Source organism: Aethalodelphis obliquidens, unplaced genomic scaffold (genome assembly GCF_003676395.1).
Source record: "Aethalodelphis obliquidens isolate GAN/ISIS:26980383/991018 unplaced genomic scaffold, ASM367639v1 scaffold1, whole genome shotgun sequence".
Classification (NCBI taxonomy): Eukaryota; Metazoa; Chordata; class Mammalia; order Artiodactyla; family Delphinidae; genus Aethalodelphis; species Aethalodelphis obliquidens.
Genome location: NW_020837945.1, coordinates 68,604,734 through 68,618,330, shown reverse-complemented (window position 1 = coordinate 68,618,330; position 13,597 = coordinate 68,604,734). Strand labels below are relative to the sequence as shown.

The 13,597-nt window shown below is 47.3% G+C and overlaps 1 protein-coding gene across 1 annotated transcript in view; it reads left to right on the top strand.

The window, feature by feature from the left end:
• Positions 1 to 4,588, top strand: part of ADCY5 (adenylate cyclase 5) — a 68,821-nt gene extending 64,233 nt beyond the window's left edge. The window contains exons 19-20 of the mRNA XM_027106594.1: positions 2,487 to 2,611; positions 4,291 to 4,588. Coding sequence (XP_026962395.1) covers positions 2,487 to 2,611; positions 4,291 to 4,419 — 254 coding nt within the window. The 3' untranslated portion in view covers positions 4,420 to 4,588. The remainder of the gene's footprint in view (positions 1 to 2,486; positions 2,612 to 4,290) is intronic.
• Positions 4,589 to 13,597: the final 9,009 nt, after the last annotated feature.

Sequence of the window (13,597 nt, the reverse complement as noted above, 5' to 3'; positions counted from 1 at the left end):
GATCTTCTAGGTGCTGTGAAAGCTCTTCTGGTCTACGCGAACTGGGGAAAGAAATGGTGAGGATGTGGAGATAAGTCAAGTCCGCATATCTTCCCTGGATCCCTTCTTTGTCAAATGCCTTGGCCCTCGCTGTGTGGCTTTGAGGAGCTTCGTAGATGCTGTGGTGTCCTGGAGGCAGGGCTGCTGCGGGAGAGAGTGGGGAGCTCTGAGCAGAGGCCCTGGGTCAGTTTTAAAACAGGCAGAGCCATACTCTACTTGTTCAGAAAATCTTTGAACCAAAACCCTATATAATTTTTTTTCATTATTTGTATTAATTTTATTATTTTATTTCTTAATTGAAGTATAGTTGATTTACAATATTATATTAGTTGCGGGTGTACAACATAGTGATTCAATATTTTTATAGATTATACTCCATTTAAAGTTATTATAAAATATTGGCTATATTCCCTGTGCCATACACCTTTTGGTATTCAATTTTGTTGTTTTATTACCCCAACCTTTTATTCTGACACGTTTCAGCTCCACAGAAGAGCTGAAAGAATAGCGCAGAGAAAACCCACGTACATCAGCACACTTGCCTGTTCGCTCCCCTGCTATATCCACAAAATGATCTCAGAATCACAACTCTGTGTTGCTTGATAAGGTTCAAGGTGTCTCAGCAGTTTGTTTTTTTAGCATGTATCTTGCCAAGGATGCCCAGGCTTTCAGAGTAAGTGTTCCTTTTTCAGAAGAAACTGCTTTGTCGAGCATTGCTCTCTCCTCCTGCTGAGGATGGTGGAGGTAAAGAATGCTTTCCAAAAGGGCAGACCTTTGTTCTTGTCAAAATTTTACTGTATGATCGACCCCCCCTCCAAGAAATATCTCAGGCCAAAAATTATTCAGATTTCAAATTTTGTAAAAAAGGAACAGAGATTCACCAACAAAAATACTGGTGTTTCAGTTCTACAAATTAGCACATTAGACTGAAATATTGGATTCCTAAAAGTCAATATTGTGATCATGCATGTCCTCAGGAGACCTTTCGTTCCGGCCCGAGTGCTGGGAACTGGGCTTTCCCCGAGGAGCTGGCCGTGTGGGCCTGTGGACACATGCCTATGGACTGGACCAGGTTTTCGTTTTGCATCGGCTGCTGGAAAGCCAAACCAGATCCAGCTGGGGGCCTGCTTTAACCGACGGGCAGCCTGTGCTTCTGTGTTAATGTCACTCTTGGTTTCCTGGGATGTTGCCATTCTTATTTTCCTTTCACCCCATCTCCCTCATCCGCACTCTTCTGCACTTTTCTCCCAGTGTGTACTTATTTCTGTGAGCTGCCCCAGCTCCTTCATTGGACCAGGACTGGGGACTGAGTGGCAGGCAGATAAGTAGCTGGGCAGGCAGTTGGGAGCCTTGTGTGGCAGATCCCGTCCTACAGACTCAGGAACGTCTTCCCTGGGGAGCGTGGCTTTTGGCCAGTGAGGGCGACAGTCCAGCCTGGGAATAGCACATGAGGTAAAAAGCTACATGTGGTTTGATGGGACCAAAGAGGAGGGTCGTGGAGGAAACAGTTTTGAAAACTGATGACATTTCTGACTTAGTGAGTGGCCAAGGGGTGTATGTGGGAGCTTCTGCTGTGTTCGTGGTCCTGCTGCTCACACACAAGAGTTAAGCAACAGTGAGGCTTAATAAGGCACAGTGTGAGAGACAGTTTATGTAATAGGAGGGAGCACCCTGGGGCTTGGAGATGGGGCAGGAAATGTCTAGCGAATGCCGGTTGAGGCAGATGTGTCCAGGAAGGACTTCGCCAGGAGAGAAGGAGGAAGGACACTTGAGGTGGAGACCAGCACGGCAGAGGCTCAGGGGCAGGGCTGCTCAGTGTTGTCTTGGGCGGGACTGGGAAGGCGGACAGACCGGAGCAGAAGCGTAGGAGAGAGATGCAGAGGGAGAGCCCATGTGGACGGTGCGGCAGCATCACCGCCCTGGCTCAGAGGCCTGAGGGAGGATTACCTGGAGAGAGGAGACTCTGGGGGCAGGGAGGGGGGCTAGGAGGTAGGTTCTAAGAACGAGAATGGTGGCACCCCTGAAACAAACAGAGGAGCAAGGAAGAAGGAAATGGCGAGTCTGGTATATTGAGTCCGAGTTGAAGGTGAAAACTTAAATGCCACCGAGAGAGGGAGAATTAAGGAAAGGCAATCAGACAACGCAGAGGTTACTGGAAACTTTGAAGAGGGCAGTCTAGCGGTGGATTTGCAGGAGCTGAACGTTGCCTGGGTGGCGAGGACACAGGAGCAGCGCCTATGTGATTGGGTTCCTGTGGTCTCAAGATAGCAAGCATGCGATGGGAGCAGAGCAGTGGCAGCTGTGGGGTTAGGCACAGCCTCAGGGCGGGAGGACCCTGGGTGTCTTCAGGCCAAGAGTCAGGGGGGCGGGGGGGAACGGTAGTGAGGGCAGGCAGGGCAAGCGTCAGTCTGAACCCTGATGAGCACTCTCACTTCTGTCCCCTGCAGGGCTCAACATCGGCCCCGTAGTGGCTGGGGTGATTGGGGCCCGCAAACCTCAGTACGACATCTGGGGCAATACAGTGAACGTGGCCAGCCGCATGGACAGCACCGGCGTGCCCGACCGCATCCAGGTGAGTGCAGGAGCACCCCTGTGGGGACCTCTGTGTGATGCTAAGTGGTCTTCCAGCAGGCCGCCCGCTGCTCCCAGTCAGAATTTCCGCAGCCAGATTGGAGGGTGATGGGGCAGTTGGCGCTGGTATCTTGGAAGCTTGGAGAACACAATTGTGTTTTGGTCCGTCGGTACCTTGGACAGATCTTCTACCCTGTGCAAGCCCTCTACTGGCCACAGAAGGAACTGGGGGGGATGAGGGCAGCCAGCTGCAGATGCCAAGCCACCAGGCACGCAGAGCGGACACAAGGCGGCCACAACGAGCAGGTCTTGCCAGATGGAGCCCACAGCACTCAGGGCCTAGCTGTGAGAACCAGACGAGGCCACTGGTCCCGGGATGGCGCTCCCACCAGCCTCAACAGCCAAGGCGCCTGGCCAGAGACCTGGAGACGTTCTCCCCTCTTCATCCTTTGCGCTGGTGCTTGGGATTCCCAGGCCTGCTGCTCTTCAGCCTCTTTTCTTTGTTTTTCTCAGGCCTTCCTTGATTCTTTCTGCTCCAATCTGACACAGAGAGGCCCTGGACTGGGCTCTAGTCCGGCACCCCCGGGTCCCTGTGAGGCTGTGGCCGGTCATTTAGCCTCCCCGGCCTCGGGGGCCACTGTTAAGGTCCTTGCTCACACGGACGCTGCTTAACTGGCCCCTAACTTCTCTCCCCTGGGGGGCCTCTGAACAAAGGGGCTGGCCTGTGGGTGCTGCCTGAGGGCCCTGGCCAGATGGCCTTCTCTCACCTCCATCCCTGTGCCAAAGCGGGGGGCGGGGGAAGGGACAGCAGGATGGGAGTGGCGGTCCTCAAGGGAGATGGGGAGACAGGATGAGTGTTTACAGAGCCTCCAACCCCACCCACAGACAGGTGTGAGGGGCTCAGTCAGTAACCACAAGACAACCCAGCACCTCGCCTTTGCATGGGGCTTACCTTTCACGGAACATGCTGCCCCCTCCTCCCTGGTCCGACAGCAGGCGTGTGATGGGGGCGCTGGCGGGGGGCGGGTGCTGGCTATGCTCGGAAATGGCTCTTGGATCACCTTGGGGTGAGGCACTCGTCGTCCTGCTGCTCCTGTGCCCCCTGCTCTGGCCCTTCGCCCTGCAGTAGTGCTGTGTCATTACTGAAACCACCTGTGAGTTCTCCTCTTTGTTCCAAAAGCCAAAGCAGAGACGGGCATCTGAAGTGAATCCGGGCTCTAGCATTTATTAGCTACGTAACATCGGGCAAGTGCCTTAGATTTTATGAGCCTGAGATCATAGTTCTTACCTCACAGAAGGATGAAATGAGATCAGCAGTGGTTCTCCAACTGTCTTGGTGAAAAACTGGTTTCTAGAACTTTCTGATCACTCAGGAGTGAGACTTTGGTAAACCCTTGGGTACTGATTGTGGGGAGTCAGACGGCTGTGAGCTCCTGAGCGCCTCCCCTCAGCGTCTGCGTTTCTCCCACTGTGGACGATGACAGGCAGTTTGCGGGCCGCAGGCACACGCGAGGTGCTCGCCGCGCCACGCAGCAGGGGGGGTGCTGCCGTCCTTCCGGTTTCTGAGGCTCTTCGTTGGACGAGCCGCCCCGCAGGGGCACGCCGCCCATCCTTCCGAGTCGGAGGCAGTCAGGGCTCAGGTCATGAATGGCCTGTCGTCTCTCCTCCTTTGCCTCCTAGGTCACCACAGACATGTACCAGGTGCTGGCCGCCAACACGTACCAGCTGGAGTGCCGGGGTGTGGTCAAGGTCAAGGGCAAAGGCGAGATGATGACATACTTCCTCAACGGAGGGCCCCCGCCCAGTTAGCAGCCGCTGCGTACGCCAGGCAGCCTGGCCTCCAGAGAAACGGTGGAAGCCTCGCTCCAGCCCACGAAGCCGCCCTGAGATTTTCCACTTTGACTCCAGAAGCAGCTTCTGCCTTGGCGGGCGGGCGGTCTCCGTCCCAGGGCCCGGGGTGCCAGCGTCCTGCGAGCACCAAGCTGACCAAAGATGTCTCCCCCTGTAGTAGACGCCGCCAGACTCGGTCGGAATCTCGTTTTCTAACGGGGGCTGCGGCGCGTGCGCGGGCGGAGAGGCGCCGCTGGAGGGGCCTGGGCGCGCGGCAGCTCTGTGTGCGGCGCCGCGGGAGCACGGCTTCGGCGGGCGGGAGGCAGCGCCACCTGGCCTCGGGCCCTGGGGCTGCTTTTCTATGTGAGCCTTTAAACTTCAGACCGAGGCCGAGGCCCTGCTCCGTGGTGGAGGGGGCCCGGGTCAGGAATGCTGGCTTTGGAGGGACCGAGGCCTTCCTCGCGGGCTCCTCCCACACCGACACACACAGCCGGTGCCCCTGGAGGGGGCAGAACTGCGAGGGGGAGGCCAGAGGCCCCGGAGCAAGGAGTGGCGGTTCTGAGAAAAAGAAAATATTTATTAAATAAAACAAAACACGTTTCTGTGCCCTTCTTTAGACTATGCTAGTTGTATGCGTGTAAGAAACCCACAGGCAAAGCAGGATGCCACTGGGGAGGGAGGGCGGGGATCCCAACTTGTCTTTTTGTATTTTTTACTTTGTATTATTGAAAACCTTGGAGATCTAACAAATATACCAAATTCTATATTTTGTAAATTCTCTATATTAGAAAACAGCTGTGCACAGCAGGGCATTTGTGCTCATTTGTACTGTACGTATGTCAGTGTACTGGAGTGTGTGTGTGTGTGTGTGTTTATGCTGCGGAACTGGTCTCATTCAGGACACCTGTTTCCCTCACTTCAGATTTCCCCAGGTCCAACCAGAACAGTGAGCATGTCCTTTCGGGGTACCATAGGTAGGAAGATGCATGCACACATTACCCCACCTCTCTCTCTCTCTCTTTCTCACACACACACACACACACACACACACACACACACACACACACACATCACTTCCCGTAAGTAAAATGCAAACAAAATGAAAAGAAGACAAAAGCTTCTTTCCCATCTCAGGCCAAGTCGGAATCAAGGGAAGCAGCCTCAACCTGCCGTGGACAGCTCGGCCACCTTCCACCCTTCCACTCCCTGAGATGTCAGCGTTTGCTGCCTGCAGAGAGGCAGCTTCTGCAACTCTGAGAGCTCAGCTGGTGTTGGGGGTGTGAGGAAACCTCGCCTGCTTGGCTCCTCTGCTGGCCGAGGTGCAGGTGGCTCTCTCTGGAGATGATCCCTCAGACTTGGGGATGTAATGTGCAGCTCTCAGGCAAGGAAAGGGCGGTGGCCTTGCTCTCCACCTGCAAACCAGACAGAGGAAAGAGTAGAGGCCAGCTTCAGAGTCCATGGGGCAAAGCTAGCAGAAATTTCGTTATGTCTGAGTTTTGTTTTGGGGGGAGGGAGCAGTCAAATACACGAAGAAAAAGCTCTATTTTTTATATCCTATGAGGGAGGCATTTGGGAAATGATATACTATTATAGAGACATATTCAAACAGAATCCTTTGGTCCTGTGCCCAGATCTTCTCGTTGCTTCTCAGGGCAGCATTATTCTTACCTCCAACATGGGCTTGAAGGAGGTGAGGAGGCAGCTACATGCCAGCTGCAAAATGTTACTTTGATGCCCACCTGCACCACCTCTCACTGGACACTAGCACCACCCTCCCCTTTCCACACACTGTCTCCCACCCCAGTTTGAACACAGCTCTGAGAAGCAAAGCTTATGGACCTAAAACTGGCAGCCTTAGTCTCTCTGTGCTTTTGCTGCTCCAGCCTCTGAATTCTGCATCACGCCTCTTGCATCTGTCACGAGGGGCCGGCTCTCTCCCTGGTGTTGTATTCAAGTCCCTGACTCCTCCATATGGCCCGCCAGTGGTGCTGGGTTTTCATTTTGCTCCCAACCTGAGTAATACGTGTGCTGAGTTTCTCCGGTGTTTCCCCTGTTGGTCATGGCCTCCCTGGCCTTGTGGGGACCCATCCTCCCCATCCCGGCAGTGACTGGTGACAACGTGTAGTGCTAGCTCTTCATTCCCTCCAAGGGGTGTGCACACTTTTTATCCCTGCTCTTGCAAAAATGAATACAATTATGATTTCCCATGGAAATTGAAAAGTCTATTTAACTAATTTAACTATTAAACACTTTCACTGGTAACGTGTCCTGGTCTGATTTACATCTTGGGCCGTGGGCCTGGCTCCAGCTGGAAGAACAGTGCACTCAGCACAAGAGAGGCACTGCGGAGGAAGCCTCAGAGGGTGGAGAGCGCCCCTGAGTGGGCACAGCGCACTGCTGTGGCGAGAATGTCAGCTGAAGACTGCAGTCATTGTAGCAGCAGGCAGGAGAACGCTGGTGACCTTGGACTGGTGACCTTTGACATGCCAGGGTGCAGGAGGCTGAGGGATGGAGAGATGAGGAGAGGGGCCAGGGGTGAAGGGGACAAGGGATGGAGGATGGAACCAGAAAAGATCCAGGGTCAAGGGGAGGATGCTTTGAAACAGGTGAGCCAAACATGTTTCTTTGCTAAGTGAATGAAAATTGAAAATACAAGAGGGAACACAGATCATGGAAAGGACCCAAGTAGGTGGCAGTGGGGGAGATGTAGGCAGGAGGTGAACTGACTTGACCTGGATAGCTAAGAACAAGGGCTACCATTTATTAGGCACTCTGTGTGCCAGAGCATGGGATAAGCACCCTACAAACATGATGTCATTTAATCATCCTGGCCACTACATTTTACTGATGAAGAAACAGAGAGGTTGAGTTACTTGCCTAAGTCCACACAGCTGGTAATTAACAGATGAGATTAAAGCGGGCCTGTCTGGTAAGCCCACGCAGGGGAGTAAGTTCACGTGTGTCCAGGACTCCTCCTCCCCTGAGAGGAAGGGAAAGGGGGTAGGAAGCCAGGGGACACTTTTCAGCAATTCCCAGCTGCTGCACCCATCAAATGCAGGGTTATATTTGGGTTCAGGAAATAAAACCAGAGGGGCTTGGTCAAATTAAATTGAACACAAGTGAAAATGAAGGAACCGTTGAAAGACACTTCACTGGGGTTCATTGCAAAATGGCCACATGGGGACACAGATGTGGTAGTCCTGGTCCTAGGCAGGTCTCCTGCCCCAAAGAGAATAGGCATTAGGAATTCAAATGTGCGTGGTGAAGGATGTAATTGCATAGAGCTAAAGTTTAATTCGAAGATCTTTTCAGGCTGGAGTGAAACCATGCGTAATTGTTAGTCAATTCCATTTCACCTGTAACCTGCCTTCGCTAATCAAGGTCATTTTAATTGTTGCTACAGAAGACTTGCGTGTCCTCCAATCTGCACGTAGCCGAAACAATAACATATTGGCCCGAGTTGTTTTCCAGAAACTTAGAGTCAGCTGCTTCTGGTTCAAGCTGAGCTGGTTAAGACTCTTAACCACCAACCCTTCAACTAGGCATGCGCAAGTGACCTTTTGACCGAGCAAAGGCCTGTAGCTTAGTTACGCTTGCGCAGAACAAGGATTTTTGCACCTTTCTCCAATCACCTTTCCCCACACTCCCTGGTTCTCATACCGCCCTGCTTCTTTATTGGTTATCCTATATAAATAGCCCGAGCCCCTTGCCTTGGGGAGGTGGGTTTGAGGTGTGTTCTTCCCGTCTCCTCTCTTAGCTGCCTTGCAAATAAAGCCTCTGTTTGCTGCAAACCTTGGCGTCTCAGCGTTTCGGCTTCCTGTGCTTCGGTGAGCATGAACCTGGTTCCGTAACAGGTTTGGTGAGCCAGCCAGAAGGTAAGTCCAAACGGAGTTTTGCCCATGGTTCATCAGCCCTCTGGCAGTATTGAGAGCCTGTAGACAAGTCCAAGTAGCTGCCTGGGCCATTTGTTCCAGGGGCGACCTCTCCCACCCACTACCCCGGATTTACCCGGGGAGGCGCCGCTGACCTCCGGCGCTTAGTTTCGTTTTGGAGCGAAGGAACGGTTTGGAAGATGTCTTTTGGATGAGAAACCTTGTTAGAGAAACATACCTGTGCAAGCCTGACCAGATCATGGGCTGGAGGCCCACCTGGCGGGATTGTGGCAGATGAGGTAAAAGGTTACAGCTGCTGAGGGACCCTGAACCTGGGTTAAAGGCTTGGGACTCCCGCGGGTTTGGTTTGGTTTGGTTTTGTCTTGGTCTTGTTTGTCCATGTCTGTGTTGGGTTGTCTTACTTATTAAGAACTGGCTATTGGGGATGGAGCTTCTTGGTGACCATAGCAAGGACTGGTAGAAAGATTTTGTTGCTGTGAGCACCTGGCAGTAAAGCCCCTTCAAAATCGGAAATGTTAATTCAGTTCCCTCTTGCAGCCTTCTAGGCTGCGTTCTCCAAAACTGGGGAGATCTCAGTTATGAATCCATGGAAAAGAAAAAGATGCTATTTTTTGGTAACACTGCATGGCTTTAGGCCTAAGACCAAAATGGCCTGAAAATGGATCCTTAAATTATGATAGTTTTTTTTGACTCTTATTTTATTTTTTTATACAACAGGTTCTTATTAGTCATCCATTTTACACACATCAGTGTATACATGTCAATCCCAATCTCCCAATTCATCACTGGCCCCTAGCTTGACCATGTCCTAAAAGCTTAATAATAGGCCTGGCATTCTGTGTGCCCCCTCAGGATATGTCTTCTGTCTACACTTTGATTACCAATCTAGGGCCTATGAATGCCTTGACAGCTGACACGTAGGTGGTATTTGATTACTGGGATTGAGGAAAGGGAATGTCGCCTGCCATTCCAGTTCAAGAATCAAGCTCCCAGTCACGACAGCCACTGCCTGTTGCTCCCATGGTGTGCACTGAGGGGAATTCAGGATGGAAAAACAGGATGCATGTTGTGCCTTGGATGATGGCCCTATGTAGTAAAGATGCATAGCTAAGGGATAATCTGAATGAGCCCAGACTCCAAAGACCCCATATAGCCAAAACAATTTTTTTTGAATTTTATTTATTTTTTTTATACAGCAGGTTCTTATTAGTTATCCATTTTATACATATTAGTGTATACATGTCAATCCCAACTCCTAATTCATCTCACCACCACCAACACCCCCCCCACCACTTTCCCCCCTTGGTGTCCATACGTTTGTTCTCTACATCTGTGTCTCAATTTCTGCCCTGCAAACCAGTTCATCTGTACCATTTTTCTAAGTTCCCCATATATGCATGAATATACAATAATTGTTTTTCTCTTTCTGACTTACTTCACTCTGTATGATAGTCTCTAGATCCATCCACGTCTCTACAAATGACCCAATTCTGTTCATTTTTATGGCTGAGTAATATTCCACTGTATATATGCACCACATCTTCTTTATCCATTCGTCTGTCGATGGGCATTTAGGTTGCTTCCATGTCCTGGCTATTGTAAATAGTGCTGCAATGAACGTTGGGGTGCATGTGTCTTTTTGAATTACGGTTTTCTCTGGGTATATGCCCAGTAGTGGGATTGCTGGGTCATATGGTAATTCTATTTTTAGCTTTTTAAGGAACCTCCATCCTGTTCTCCATAGTGGCTGTATCAATTTACATTCCCACCAACACTGCAAGAGGGTTCCCTTTTCTCCACACCCTCTCCAGCATTTGATGTTTGTAGGTTTTCTGATGATGCCCATCCTAACTGGTGTGAGGTGATACCTCATTGTAGTTTTGATTTGCATTTCTCTAATAATTAGTGATGTTGAGCAGCTTTTCATGTGCTTCTTGGCCATCTGTATGTCTTCTTTGGAAAATGTCTATTTAGGTCTCCTGCCCATTTTTGGATTGGGTTGTTTGTTTTTTAATATTGAGCTGCATGAGCTGTTTATATATTTTGGAGATTAATCTTTTGTCTATTGATTCGTTTGCTAATAATTTCTCCCATTCTGAGGGTTGTCTTTTCATCTTGTTTGTACCTTCCTTTGCTGTGCAAAAGCTTTTAAGTATCATTAGGTCCCATTTGTTTATTTTTGGTTTTATTTCCATTACTCTAGGAGGTGGATCCAAAAAGATCTTGCTGTGATTAATGTCAAAGAGTGTTCTTCCTATGTTTTCCTCTAAGAGTTTTATAGTGTCCAGTCTTACATTTAGGTCTCTAATCCATGTTGTTTATTTTTGTGTATGGTGTTAGGGAGTGTTCTAATTTCATTCTTTTACATGTAGCTGTCCAGTTTTCCCAGCACCACTTATTGAAGAGACTGTCTTTTCTCCATTGTATATCCTTGCATCCTTTGTCATAGATTAGTTGACCATAGGTGTGTGGGTTTATCTCTGGGCTTTCTATCCTGTTCCACTCACCTATATATCTGTTTCTGTGCCAGTACCATATTGTCTTGATTACCGTAGCTTTGTACTATAGTATGAAGTCAGGGAGTCTGATTCCTCCAGCTCTGTTTTTTTCCCTCCAGACCGCTTTGGCTATTCAGGGTGTTTTGTGTCTCCATACAAATTTTAAGATTTTTTGTTCTAGTTCTGTAAAAAAAAAAAAAAAAAAATGCCATTGGTAATTTGATAGGGATTGTATTGAATCTGTAGATTGCTTTGGGTAGTATAATCATTTTTACAATATTGATTCTTCTAATCCAAGAACATGGTATATCTCTCTATGTGTATCATCTTTAATTTCTTTCATCAGTGTCTTATAGTTTTCTGCATATAGGTCTTTTGTATCCCTAGGTAGGTTTATGCCTAGGTATTTTATTCTTTTTGTTGCAATGGTAAATGGGAGTGTTTCCTTAATTTCTCTTTCAGATTTTTCATCATTAGTGTATAGGAATGCAAGAGATTTCTGTGCATTAATTTTGAATCCTGCGGCTTTACCAAATTCATTGATCAGCTCTAGTAGTTTTCTGGTGGCATCTTTAGCATTCTCTATGTATAGCATCATGTCATCTGCAAACAGTGACAGTTTGACTTCTTTTTTTCCAATTTGTATTCTTTTTATTTCTTTTTCTTCTCTGATTACCATGGTTAGGACTTCCAAAACTATGGTGAATAATAGTGATGAGAGTGGACATTCTTGTCTTGCTCCTGATCTTAGAGGAAATGCTTTCAGTTTTTCACATTTGAGAATGATGTTTGCTGTAGGTTTGTCATGTACGGGCTTTATTATGTTGAGGTAGGTTCCCTCTCTGCCCACCTTCTGGAGAGTTTTTATCATAAATGGGTGTTGAATTTTGTCAAAAGCTTTTTCCTGAATATTGAGATAATTATATGGTTTTTATTCTTCAGTTTGTTAACATGGTGTATCACATTGATTGATTTGCATATATTGAGGATCCTTGCATCCCTGGGATAAATTCCACTTGATCATGGTGTATGATCCTTTTAATGTGTTGTTGGATTCTGTTTGCTAGTTTTTGTTGAGGATTTTTGCATCTATATTCATCAGGGATATTGGTCTGTAATTTTCCTTTTTTGTAGTATCTTTGTCTAGTTTTGGTATCAGGGTTATGGTGGCCTCATAGAATGAGTTTGGGAGTGGTCCTTCCTCTGCAATTTTTTAGAAGAGTTTGAGAGGATGGGTGTTAGCTCTTCTCTAAATGTTTGTTAGAATTCACCTGTGAAGCCATCTGGTCCTGGACTTTTGCTTGTTGGAAGATTTTTAATCACAGTTTCAATTTCATTACTTGTGATTGGTCGGTTCATAGTTTCTATTTCTTCCTGGTTCAGTCTTGGAAGGTTATACCTTTCTAAGAATTTGTCCATTTCTTCCAGGTTGTCCATTTTATTGGCATAGAGTTGCTTGTAATAGTCTCTTAGGATGCTTTGTATTTCTGCATTGCTGTTGTAACTTTTCCTTTTTCCTTTCTAATTTTATTGATTTGATCTCCCTCTTTTTCTTGATGAGTCCGGCTAATGGTTTTTCCATTTAGTTTATCTCCTCAAAGAACCAGCTTTTAGTTTTATTGATCTTTGCTATTGTTTTCTTTGTTTCTATTTCATTTATTTCTGCTCTAATCTTTATGATTTCTTTCCTTCTACTAACTTTGGGTTTTGTTTGTTCTTCTTTCTCTAGTTCCTTTAGGTGTAAGGTTAGATTAGATTGTTTATTTGGGATGTTTCTTGTTTCTTGAGGTAGGGTTGTATTGCTATAAACTTCCCTCTTAGAACTGCTTTTGGTGCATCCCATAGGTTTTGGATCATCGTGTTTTCATTGTCATTTGTCTCTAGGTATTTTTTGATTTCCTCTTGGATTTCTTCAGTGATCTCTTGGTTATGTAGTAATGTATTGTTAGCCTCCATGTGTTTGTGTTTCTTACATTTTTTCCCCTGTAATTGATTTCTAATCTCATAGAGTTGTGGTCAGAAAAGATGCTTGATATGATTTCAATTTTCTTAAATTTACTGAGGCTTGATTTGTGACCCAAGATGTGATCTATCCTGGAGAATGTTCCGTGTGCACTTGAGAAGAAAGTGTAATCTGCTGGTTTTGGATGGAATATCCTGTAAATATCAATTAAATCTATCTGGTTTACTGTGTCCTTTAAAGCTTGTGTTTCCTTATTAATTTTCTGTTTGGATGATCTGTCTATTGGTGTAAGTGAGGTGTTAAAGTCCCCCACTATTATTGTGTTACTGTCGATTTCCTCTTTTATAGCTGTTAGCAGTTGTCTATGTATTGAGGTGCTCCTATGTTGGGTGCATATATATTTATAATAGTTATATCTTCTTCTTGGACTGATCCCTTGATCATTATGTAGTGTCCTTCCTTGTCTCTTGTAACATTCTTTATTTTAAAGTCTGTTTTATCTGATATGAGTATTGCTACTCCAGCTTTCTTTTTGTTTCCACTTGCATGGAATATCTTTTTCCATCCCGTCACTTTCATTCTGTATGTATCCCTAGGTCTGAAGTGGGTCTCTTGTAGACAGTATATGGGTCTTGTTTTGTATCCATTCAGTGAGCCTGTGTCTTTTGGTTGGAGCCTTTAATCCATTCACGTTTAAGGTAATTCTCAATATGTATGTTCCTATGACCATTTTCTTAATTGTTTTGGGTTTGTTTTTGTAGGTCCTTTTCTTCTCTTGTGTTTCCCACTTAGAGAAGTTCCTT